The sequence below is a fragment of the Camelus dromedarius genome, chromosome 14, assembly GCF_036321535.1.
Source record: "Camelus dromedarius isolate mCamDro1 chromosome 14, mCamDro1.pat, whole genome shotgun sequence".
In the NCBI taxonomy this organism is placed as follows: Eukaryota; Metazoa; Chordata; class Mammalia; order Artiodactyla; family Camelidae; genus Camelus; species Camelus dromedarius.
The window spans coordinates 35,676,085-35,688,981 of record NC_087449.1 but is presented as its reverse complement, the minus strand read 5'-3'; the positions used below and the strand labels follow the sequence as shown (position 1 = coordinate 35,688,981).

Sequence of the window (12,897 nt, the reverse complement as noted above, 5' to 3'; positions counted from 1 at the left end):
CATAATTTTGATAAAAAAGAGAAAAAGAAAAGTTTATTGTATTTACCCATATTTGTACTCTTTTCTGTTGTTTCTTTCTTTCTGATATTCCAAGAATGCTTCTTTTACTTTATTTTTTTCTGCTTCAAAAACTTCCGTTACCCACTCGTTTAGAGTTAAGTCTGCTGGTGACAAATACTCTTAGTTTTTTCTTTCTCTAGAATGTTTTGATTTCCCCCTTCATGCTACGGAGATATTTTTGCTGGATATAGCATTCTGGGTTAACAATTCTTTTCTTTCAGGATCTGAGAAACACTATGCCATTTCCTTCTGGCTTATTTCCTCTCACTGCTTTCAAGATTCTTTCTTTGCTCTTAGTTTTCAGAAGTTTGATTATGGTATTTCTTGGTATAGTTTTCCTTCAGTATTTCCTGTTTGAGGTTCACACAGTCTTTCAAATCTGCAGGTTTGTGTCTTTTGTCAAATTTGAGAAGATTCTCACCATTTAAAACACTTTTTTCAGTCCTCTCTTTCTCATCTTCTTCTGGAATTCCAATAACATGAATGTTAGCTTTATCATCCCATAGGTCCCTGAGGGCCTGTTCTTTTTTTTTTTTTTTTTCTATTTTTCTTCTCTGTTTAGAAAGGGTAACTTCTATTGTTACATCCTCACATTCATTGATTCTTTTCTCTTTTTTCCCCTGCACTCTGCTACTGTTCCCATCCTCAAGTGAGTGGTGGAAATCCAGATTCCTCATGTGGTCTGACATCATAGAGAGGAGAAAGGGAATCATTACTGATCAGCTGGAATGAAAGTCCCAGTTCCCTATTTTTTTCTGACACCACTGGTCAGGGGTTTGGAACAAAAATGGAAGCCTAGGCTCTCCCCTCTGGTGAGGAAGAAAATGGGGCTGTAGGTTTTTTTGACAGTGCTTGGCTAGCATAGGCAACTATTGTCTCAAAGTCTTCCATCTTAGTAGGCTGCTCTTTTCCTGGTCCTTTGTTTAGCAAGAACAGGTTTATAGGAAGGTTTGGTTTTCGTCTGTGCGCATTGGCATTTCCAGGTTGCTGACTTCTCACACAACCATTTTGGCACCTATGAAGCAACAACAAAACCCAGGGTACTTATCCTGTATCATTTCTCAGGTCCTGAGAAATCTAACCAGTCTTCCCTCTTCTCTTCACCTTTCAGAGTCTTCTATGTTTGTTCCATAAATAATGCATATGATTTTTAGCTATACTTAGAGAAATAGGGAGAATTGCATCTACTCCATCTTGTTCCAGAACCAGACGTCTATAATATCTTGCCTTTTCTTTTTAATGCATATATATTTATTTTTGGAAACATGACTTTGTAGCATTGCATTAATGCCAATGTTCTTAAATTTAAAACTTGATTGAGAACAAAACAACTGCAAGGACCATTTTACAACTCCTAAATTAGTCAGTTTCCTTCAATGTCAATTCTTAACACTGTCCAGATTGCAGTAAAACTGACAGAGTGATAGATTGCAGTGAACTAATAGAGTGATAGTTTAATTTGACACAACATTTTTGAAAGCATATGAAGCATAAGCTTATAATAATTAACCAATCTGTCCCTTAGAAACTGATTCTAAAAATAATTTAATAAACCTAAATCTAAATAATAGTATCTACTTTAGAAAAAATATATAGAAAATCTAAATGTCCAGAAATAGGAATATGATACAGTAATTTTTGATACATAAAAATGGTGAAAAGCTCTCCAACTATGGTATAATGAACATTAAGAGAAGACATGAGAAATTGCTTTGATATAATGTTAAGTGAAAAGAATAGACTACAAATAGGCATATATATTTGATTCTTGCTGTGTAAAAATGTGCCCATGGAAGAAACAAACTAAAAAGGAAAATGTAAAATTAAAAGTCATTATTAGGTTTATTGCAGGGATAATGGATTAATTCACTTATTTAACAAATATTTTTGAGAACCTACTATATGCCAGGTACAGTTCTAGATGCTATGGATACAGAAGTGAATTTTAAAATGGCAAAACTTCCTGTTCTCATGGTGCTTACTTTCTAATAGAGGGAGAGGCTGCAAATAAAATAAATAATACATTATAGTCTGCTAGATGGAAGTAAGTGCTACATAGAAAAATAAAGATGGGAAGGAAGATAGGTTTATGAAGGGGGAGGGGATGTAATTTAGTTTTAAATATATGATTTACTTGTTTTACAAAATATTAATTCATCAATTTAGAAGTTTTCAAAAAACATTATTTTTGTAATAATAGTGTAAAGCAACCATTATTTCAGGAAAAAATCACTGATTTCAAAATTTTAGGTATCTTTTGACAAGAGTAAGCCTAAAGATTATCATTATATTAAGAATAATGGAGAATATGGAGAATATGAATCTATTGCTTATTTGTACATAACTATATCACTGCACTTAATTCAAAACAATATTATAATTCTTTGTTTACTTGCTATCTGTCACATTGGCTTGTATCTCTTTCTTCCATTTTTGTAGCTAAACTTCTGTCTATATTTATGGTCTCTGTTTCATCACACTTTCTCAGTCCCCTAACTGGCTTGAATTTTCACCACATCACTGAAAGTGCACTCACCAAAGCATCTAATAATCTCCATGTTACTACAATCTTGAGCATTTAAAGAGTTGATCTTTGACCTCTCAGTAGCAGTAGGCAGTGTTAGCCACTCTCTCCTTTTGGAAAAGTCTCTTTCCTTGGTTCCATAACACCATGCTCTCTTGGTGTTCTTCCTACTCTCTGGCTTGTCCCTCTTATCCTCTTCTGTGAGTTTCTCATCCTCTACCTGACCTTTAAATGGGGATTTCTCAGAGCCCTGTCCTAATCTTCTCTCTTCACTCCAAACGACCTCCCTGGGGGATCACATGTGTTCCCACTGGTCTAATTATCAACTGTAGGCTACTAACTACTGAATCTACACCTCCATATTCATCTCCTGAGTTTCTTGTCAGGATACCCTATTGCCTACTTGACATCTCTGCTTGGATGTCTCCCAGGCACTTCTGGCTGAATAATTCCAAGAACAAGCTCATTATCTCCCCTACCAAAACAAATCTGAGAAAATTATCTCTTGTCATATCGTCCCTATCTTCAGGAAATTCCACCACATCCCTTCTGTTGCCCATTCCAGAAAACCCGGGAGTCATGTAGGATTCCCCCATCTCTTTTACCCTACACATTTTGTCAATTACAAAGTCAAGTTTATTTAATCTTCTGTTAACCCTCAAATCTATCCACTTGCTTTCATCAGTACTGTTACCACTGTAATCCACCATCAAGCTAAGGTATTGCAAAGACTCTATAAACAATTGTCTTCCTCTCCAAGATATTCTCTATTCAGCAACAAGACTAATCTTTCTAAAATACCAATCATGTCCTGCTCCAGGTTAATACTTTCAATTTCTTTATATTGCCCTCAGAATTAAATCCAACTCTTTACCTTGGTTTACAAGGCTCACCTCAATTTCACTCATTCCTACCTCTCCAGTCTTTCTCCTTAGAATTTCATTCTCCAATCACATTGGCTTTTGCTCATCAACGATGTAATGTTCTCTTTCAACATTTGGTCTTCAAACACATTCTATTACTTCTCGCATATCCCCATTCACTATGATCTAACTTTTATTCATCTTTCAGCATAAATAATATGACTAAGGAAGGTCTCTTATCCTTGAAGAAGACTAAATCTTAAATGCTATATAGCATGCTGAATAGTTTCCATAGCATGATGAATTCCCCCTGTTGCAATAGTTACCATATTATCTAAAGTTACATATTTAGCGTCTAGCCCAGTAGACTGTGAGTGAGCTCTATGAGAACAGTAATCATATCTCTCTTGTTTAATTCCAATACCTTAACATAATTCCTGGTCCACTGTAACTACTCACTAAGCATTTAATGACATGCTGAAGGAAAGAAGAAAAGAAGAAAGAAAGGAAGGAAGGAACGGAAGGAAGGAATAAAGTTCTCCAGTCAGTCTTGGGTGAGTCAGAGGAATAGAAAAGTGTCAAAAAATTTATTGAATTAATAAGATCCTCAAGACTTTAAAAAGTATTTACACATCCATTTTACATGTATTTCTCGTAATAACTCTATGAGACGGTATTATTATGCACTTTTTACAATGAGGCTCATATAAGAGGTATCATGGCTCATCATGTTATATTTTCTATTTGGAATCCATTTCCTTAATTTTGTTCTTGTCCCATTCCCTCAAGGTCTAACTGAAATACCGCCTGCCTCCAAAGGTTCTCCCTTCCTCCCCACAGTCCTAATAGTATTGTTTTATTCTTCATCTCTAATCCATGGCACACTTTATATACCACCCTAATAGTTTCTAGTACAGTGCTACCTACATTGTACTTATTTATGTTTGTGTTTCACTTAAACCTCTAAAAAACAAAATTTTAAAGATATAATCCAAGTCAGATTCATATTTATCACCCCAGTACCTAGCACAAAGTTAGACGCTCAATAAAAATGTGTTAAATGAAAGCTACCCGTAAGATTTAGTTCAATCCCCTCAATCCACTATAATGGAGAAGTCAGTCAGAGAAGTTATTTCATATCTACCAAAGGCCACAGCTGCATGCCCCTTTCTCCCCTCTTCCCATGCATGGGATATGGCAGAACCAGTAACGGTGGACTCCTGAGGTCTCTGGCTAATGCCACCACTTACTAGCTGTGTAAATACCCTAGGCTTAGTTTCTGCGTAGGCAAGAGTACATATTATCTGCTGTTCTGTAATGCCAGTTTCTAGTGGGGTCTAGCACATAGCAATTTCAGCCTTTGACAATATTAAAAAAAATTAATGAGCTTTGGTGGCAAAAACTTGATGGTACAGAGTCCTAACAACCAACAATCCTTAGAAGTCTAATATGTAAACAGAATTAGAGTGAACTAAAATAGGCAGAATAATCCTGAATCTTCCAACTTCTCAATTTTGCTGCTAGGTATGCTGACTCCATCTCCTCAAAGCACAGCAACCTTGAGTGGCCATATATTTATTTGCATAATGGCTTTTTAGTTGCTTTTTTTTTTTTTTTTTTTTTTGCTCATTTGCTTTCTATAACTAATTCATTACCAGACCTATGCTAAGGCGTGAAGGCATCTTTGTTTGGAATCAGTTACAGCTCCCTATGACAGGTGAAGAAGAATGTTTATTTCACCTTGAAAATGGGAAGAAAGGTTTTTTTTTTTTCCCAATTAGGCATACATTCCATCCAGGAAATTTAGAGTTTTTAATGTTTGTCATGAGGTGAGAATATTTCCAAGGCCTATTTGTAATATTAAAGGAGGTAAAGTCCCTAGACAAGAAAAGGATCAGCTACTTCTCCTTTTGTTGTGGTGGTTGCCCTGGTATTGAGGAAACTAAAATTAGGGAGACACTAGAGCAGATAGTCTAATATTGAAATCTGTACGGCATTTGACAGCCTTGAGTCGGGACATTGTTTAGAATCCTAAATTGTGGAATTCCATAAGACCAGTAAAACCTAATAATGTAAGAGTCAAACAGTCACATGCACTTCTTTATGTTACCCTGGGAACATTTAGGATAATGCTTACTGGAAGATAGGTTCTAGTACCGGTAATTCACACACGGAGTGGAAGAAAGTCTTAGGTAGAAAGTACCAAAGGGTCAGAAAGAATCTTCAGAACAAACCAGTAGAAAGGACAGTAACAATTATGACCTGTGGAGATCAGTTAATAAAATTCCGAAGTGAAAGTTGCCTTTGGGAGCAGATCATTTCTGTCATATTCATACTTCATCCCCAGTATCTAGAATAGAGCCTGGTACATTAAGAAGCTCAATAAAGTCCTAATAAGTAAAGAAATAGCCAAGTGTCTGGCTTGAGGAAAGGGGAGTGTGAAAGAAGTTCACGTGAAATACATTTCATCCAAGGTTTGAGGATAGTAAAGTGAAAAAGAGGAGAGATTAGACATATCAGCAACTTGATTTAGTCTGGTACCTTGTGCCTTACTGGTTTCAACTGTAACAAACTTGGTTCTGAAACTTTAAACTCTTTCAGACCATCAGGGAAGCCCAATCTGGATAATGGATACTGCTGAGAGCCTACCAACATTGGATAAGAACACTAACTTAATTCAAAGGCATTATAACATATTAATATTTCAAAATCTTGTCAGGAGTCCTGACAGAGAGAATAGTTCATGAAAAAACAAACCCAACAAAATGAAATAACTAAGGTGTAAGGATTTTCAAAAGCACACACAAAGAGAAGACTCCAGAAGTGAACACTTGGGGAAATGAAATGGTGATTATTGTTGCAACGTCCTAAGATCCCCAACACAGAGCCTGGTAAAGGAAGTACAATGTTATTTTAAGGCCCTTGTGAGCAAATGAACAGTGATGTCCTTTGTTGGCAAGATTTGAAGTACGCATCTACACATATGTCTGTTACAGAGAGAAATGCTCTGTTATTATCCACTCAGGCTGAATTCAGAGACTCAAAGCAAAGGCCTACTCCTTGCTCAGCTCCCATTGTCAAAAGGAAATTGAGGAACAGCAGTATGGTTAACTTGATGCAGTAAAGTTAAAAAAAAAAAAAAAAGCCCAGGAAGATATTTTTATCTTTCAATAAACAGTTTTGATTATCATCATCAAATGCCTACATTTTTACAAACCTGAGCTTTTCAGCCCAGCATTTATAGAAAATTGCCAAGTATCAGTTGTAGATAAATGCACAATTCAATATTTATGAATTGCTAGCTATCTATAAATATAGACATTTGGAGATGATCTTCTCACTAGTTATTAAAATTTGAATAGGAATCAAAGTTAGAATAATATTAACAATCCCTTGCATTTGTATTGTGTTCTACATAGTACTATTAATAATAGATGACATTTATTGAGCACTTAGCAAGTGCCAGGCACTTTACATGTAAATTCTCATCATGAATTCAGTTCGGTTCAATAAGCATTCATTTAACACCTACTGTGTGATAGATGAATAACACTGGTTTCTGTTTTTAAAAACTCTGTTACATCCATTTTGATACATTCAGTCAGTGTTTATTGAATGAATAAATGAATGGATAGATGAATAAGTTAATTGCTTTGAATGTCAGTGTGGGTTAATAAAAATAACACAAGCTCCTCCGTTTACTATATGGTCATGAGAAGGTACTTAACCTCTCCTAGGCTCAATTTCTTTATCTGTAACACAGGAATATTTAAAATCTCCCTTGCAACATGTTGTGAGACTAGTGACAGCAACTGTAAAACACCTGACAAAGAATCGGCTTTCTCTGTAAGTGAGAGTAGTTATTATTAAAATTATCATTGTCATTATCATCATCATCATCATCATTACTATTATTAATTATCATTGTTACTATTATTAATCGTATCCAACTTTCCTCATCCTTGTCACCATAGCAATGGGACAAATAGAACTTTAACATCCAAAATAACCACATAACATCTATACAAAGACACCACAACAAACAAGCAAAGCAAGGGAAATCTACTAAACTGTAGTTCTCAATGTCCTCCTATGTTATTGTACAATATATATGCTCAGGCTAGAAAAAAAGAGACCAGAATCAACTTTAATCATGCTTCCAAAGATATCATGATAAAAGGCAAACAGGACAGAAAGTTTATCAAATAACAAACTGTACCTTCCCTCATAATAGAATGCTAGTGACTCCAAACATGGGACTATGCCCCCTATTCCAGCATTCTCAAAGAGCAGTACCTAGAACCCAGACAACGGCCGTCCAGACTCATCTAACTCTTCTTAGTGCCAGTGAGGCTAAGCCCTAGCCATACAGCAGAGAAACTTGGGTCAAAATCTACAACCAGAAAGAGGCCCCATTATGTGGGTCACTTACCATTTTGGTCTGCTAGTAGATTTCACCATAGGGGCCATCCCATCTCTATAAAGACTTTTGGTTTTGCTGAAGTTAACAATGTTGAAAATGACTCTCTGAAAAAGAAAGAGGGAAAAGTTTATCAGAAGACTATGCTACTGAAGTTGCCATTTCCTGATTATTAGGACTGGAAATAATAAGCAGGGTTAAAGGGAGCCATATGGATTAGCTGCTAACACAGAGAGGATAAATGGTGCCCACAGAAATTCAGTGTGTTTCTGCTATCTCAGCATAGTGGTTAAGAACACACTCTGGAATCTGGAAGCCTGCGTTTTAATCTCACTCAACCATTCTTAAATTGTGTGACCTTGCCAAGCTACTAAACTTTTCTGTGCCTCAGTTTCCTTATCTGAAAAGTGGGGATAATGATGGTATGTAGGGTTGCTGATGAGAATTAAATAAATTAATGCACGTATAGTATTTGAAACCATGCTTGGTGCATAGTGAATGCTATATAAGTTTTAATTAATATTTATAATTGTGAAAAAAATAATTGCACCCTCTCTCTAGGCTGACCTAGAATTTTCATGGAAATGAATATTATCATTAGAGTGACAATAGTGCGTTTGAAGTTCAACAAAACTAAAGAAAATAACTGAGTTCAAAATTGAAATTTAAAAATTCTGCAACTGCTCAGCACTCTTTTGACTAAAACTAGAGGATATATGTCTGCTCCCCATTTGTTATCCTCTGCTAGGGGCGAAGGGTACTGGGCTCAACCCTGATCTCAGCATCAATTTATAGGAGCACAGACACTTGGGTAATTCCTTTCCCTCTCTGGGATGTAAAACTGGGGAGTGGGGTGTTTTCAATGACTAAAACACTTCCAGAGGGGTAGTACAGTTAAAAAAGATCAGGCCTTTGTTTTAATAAACAACTTTGTCACAAGTAGGGAGGAGAGATGGAGAAAGAAAAGAGAACTGGAGTTAAAAGACATTAAATGACCACTGAAATAGTCCAAAGGAGAGAGGATGAGAACCAGGGAAAAGGCAGCCTATATTCTTGACTACTGTCAAGAGAAAATTAAAAGCTTTCAAGAGGTTACCATAGGCTAGCTTTTCTATCCAGAGGAAGTGCAAGAGGAAAGAAGCATCAAAATTGATTTATTAGTTCATATGAACAAATATTTACTGTGTGAGAGATATTAATGTAAAAGTGCCAGAAATTTTATATACTTTTTAAATTTTTAAAAATATTCTCTTATAATTGTAATAAAAATATTAACATCTCCATTTTACAGATGCGGAAATTAAGGCTCAGAGATGTTAACTAACTTGTAGAAAGTCATGTAATTAATAGGAGAATTGATACTGGATCCAAGGGATAAAAAAGTTAAGTAAGACCTCCAAGATTTCTACCCTTGAGATACTCACTAAGGTTCCAAAATTCCCTAACTCTAAGCAAGTCTGTTTTCCAAAATGAGGGCAAAAGTAAACATAAATATAGTGGCAATTTTTCAAGCCTTTAAAATTTTGTTTTTCTTTAAAAAGAGAAAATCAAAACCGCTTCCTCTGGCCTCATGTTTGGACTACCATAAAATGTTTTGTTATATAAAATAAGCTCTTAGGAATAATGCATGTTTTCCTTTCTCCTCAGAGACCTAGCCACTGACCCCATCTCCAGGCATTTCAGTTTCAGACCTCCCTTCTGTCACTAAATTAAGTCATCAAGAATCTCCAAAGCTCTTCCATTATTAATAACCTGGACCTGCCTGTTGTCAGTTCAATTATTTCTCCCAGGGTCTTGGCTACTGTCTGATTTAAGAAAATCAATATCAAGGGAACAAATGGCCTTTGAACCTCACAGGGCTTAATCCCCCTTTTTTCTTCTGGGATTCCAGGTGCCAGATCCATTTCCAGTGAACCTGGAAGCCACACTGTGCTTTCAAGATCTAGATTAATGCTAAATGCAGGGGAAAATCTAATGTGGAAATAATGTACGTATGTGAATCTGTAATGAAGAAATGAAAAAATGGACTATTTATTGATCTTTAATATCCTACTATGTGCCAGAAATTTTCCCAGGTGTTTAAAATGATCTATATTATTTAGCTTCTCCATTCATAAGCAAATGTTGTTTATTTTAGCCCAATTTTAGACAAGAGGAAACTGAAGCTAATAAAAACTAACTGGCTTGCCCCCTGACCACCAAATCCCAGAACTACTAACTGATAGAGCTAGAACTTAAATCTTAGGTGTTCTGACAATAAGATCATACTTTCTCATGACACCACATGCAAAAAGAACACCATCTTTTACTATTCCCCACCCTGTGCATTTTTTTAATGTTTATCTAGCCTGTTTAGCAATGCAGCATGTGGTTATGAGAACCAAAGATATTTGGAAGTAAGCAGTACAGGAAATCTTGGCTTTCCATATTTTATGATTAATTGTTAGCTATTTACTCAAAATACATCAGAAGAAACTACATCCATGAGGTAACTGTAACATCAACAACTATAATAATAACTAACAACTTCTGAGAATTTCTATGCATCATATTCTAAGTTAAGTATTCATTATTTCAGTGTTTTGTGCATTCAAATTACCTGGCTGTATATTAGAATCACCCAGGTAGCTTTTAAAAATTATTGATGCTTGGGCCTCATCCCAATCTAATATCTCATGCATTATCTCATTTGTTTTGTGAATAATAAACTTTTTGAGACAGGGACTATTTATTACCTCTTATTTATGGATGAAGCAAGTGGTATTGAGATTAAGTAAATGAAAAGTACATAACTAGTAAGCAGCAGACCTAGAATTTTACCACGCCCATTGACTCAAGAAAATAAGATCATGGACTTTCCAGACATAACACCTGAGACTAAAATTCAGTTCCCCACTAGTTCTGTGAGCACAGGCAAGATGATTATTGTTTTTGGTTATTGATTTAAACAATCAATCTGGAATTGAGATGATAATACAATCCTAACAAAGCTGTTGTGAGGATCTGTGAAATTACATAAGTAATCACCTGGCATACTGCACCTAGCCAAGATAAGGTATTAAATATTTATTGAGCTTTCCTCCCTTATCTTCAATGAAAACAGATCTTTTATTTACTACAATTTCATATCTTCCTTCCTTTCTTCATTCCTACCATTATTTCTTTCTGTCTCTTTTTATATTAAAAAATTTTAATCCAATCTGTTTCAGTAATATGGTACTCTCGATCAGAGCTTTGCAATTGTGACCTGCAGCACAGGCTCTCGAGGTAGCCATGTGCGAGGCATGGAGCTGTGCCCATCCTGACTAAGGGGCATTATGCTATGGAGGAGTATGAGCTTCCTTCCAGATGTAGGCGAAGGAGTGGACCAATGTTGCTGATGGTGTAGTGAGGAGTCTGCATGCAGTCCCAGACAGTGGCCTTGATTCTCTGTCTTCCCATATATCCAATACTTTTGTCCAATCATTAGTAAACTTCCCACTTAATGATGTCCAAGCTAAACCCAAGGACTATTCTAAATAGGTTTGCGCATTCTGCAAATTAAAGGGTCATCATTATTTTAAAATATTTCTTTCTCTTAAATCATTTAACAAGAAATTTGATTAGATTTTAAAGTCATTGGATTTTCACAAGAAATTTCAACATTGCACTTATGAGTGAAAGGAGAATTGTTATATGCCTTAAATATAATTTCATATGGATTAAATATTGAACATTTTAAAAGATTTCATCACTTTATTGTGTGAACAGTTTCACATTAATGGCTGACTATTAAGAATTTGAAGAGATCATCATTGAAATTGATCAGGAATTGCATGTAATTCACTTCAGAAATCAAAACCTCACATAAAAATGGAATGTTCACAGACAAAAAACTTAAGTGTTTCAGTTAAAAAACTGAAGATTAAAAAACAAACTTAGCATTTGATATCCTCTGTGTATTTTTTGTTCTACTCTTAAATTATGTGTTATTTTTTTCACTAAGCTTCGTATGGTCATCCTTCAAATATTCCCCAGGTACTCCAACATTCTGCATAGATATCATCTTCCCTATGTGCATAAATATTATTTTCTCTGTGTGCCTAAGTATAAAAATGGTTGGAGAATACTGTTCTGGATAACCTTCTGCAAATTCCTAGAAACCACAGGAATATTTAAGAACATTCTTTACATGAAGAACTCCTAGTAAATAAAAAGAAATCCACAGATGCCAGAAAAATATAGAGGTGCAAAAGGCAGCTATTGGTCTTGGTATCTAAGAACTTAGATTTTGACATCCATGCAAAGATAGCAAATGAGGCCTTGAATTTGCATGAGACAGGATGTTTGAAATGTGATACCTTCACATATCTAGGACCCTCAAAATGACAACAGTATTAGTGAAACAGTGGTCTAGAAAGAAATCATTCATTAGCAGTGGGAGATGACAAAGAAGCATATTTACCTATTCCTGGATTTTGGGAGGAAAAAATAATTTTTAAACATGGGTGAGAACATTTTTAGGTTTAGGTTTGAATTTATACTACTAGCTTGGTCTTAAAACACAGGTCAAGCATTTATAATAAATTTTGTTACAGGCAGATATCCCTGGGGAACCTGGTAAAAACAATAAAAAATTGCTTTGAATGCACATATTTTCAGCACAGGTACATAGGATTTCCATAAATAAAGTCTTGTAGAGATCAAATTTTCACATAAATTAACAAAACACATAAGAAAACAATCCACACTAAAAGTGAGAATCAGCCAGAGAAATAAATAACTGAATTAGACCACAAAGAAGTTCAAGTCAAAAACTATCTGGTGAACTATAAAGAAAGCATTTTTAAAATGACTAAAAAATTAAAAGAATGTTTCAAACACATGAGAACAGAACAAAACAAAATAAATATTTTAAAGGCCAGAAATAGTCTCTAAAAAAAAAGAGCTTTTAGAAATAGTAAAAAAAAAAAAAAAAAAAAAAATTAAACTTAAAAAATCAGAAAAAATTTCAGCAGACAGGTTAAACTGCAGAATTGATGAAATTTTCC

The 12,897-nt window shown here is 35.1% G+C and overlaps 1 protein-coding gene across 1 annotated transcript in view; it reads right to left on the bottom strand.

Annotated features, from left to right (window-relative positions):
• AGBL4 (AGBL carboxypeptidase 4) overlaps positions 1-12,897 on the bottom strand; it is a 1,119,623-nt gene that overhangs the window by 629,600 nt on the left and 477,126 nt on the right. Inside the window, 1 exon segment of the mRNA XM_064493604.1 lies at positions 7,880-7,974. Coding sequence (XP_064349674.1) covers positions 7,880-7,974 — 95 coding nt within the window.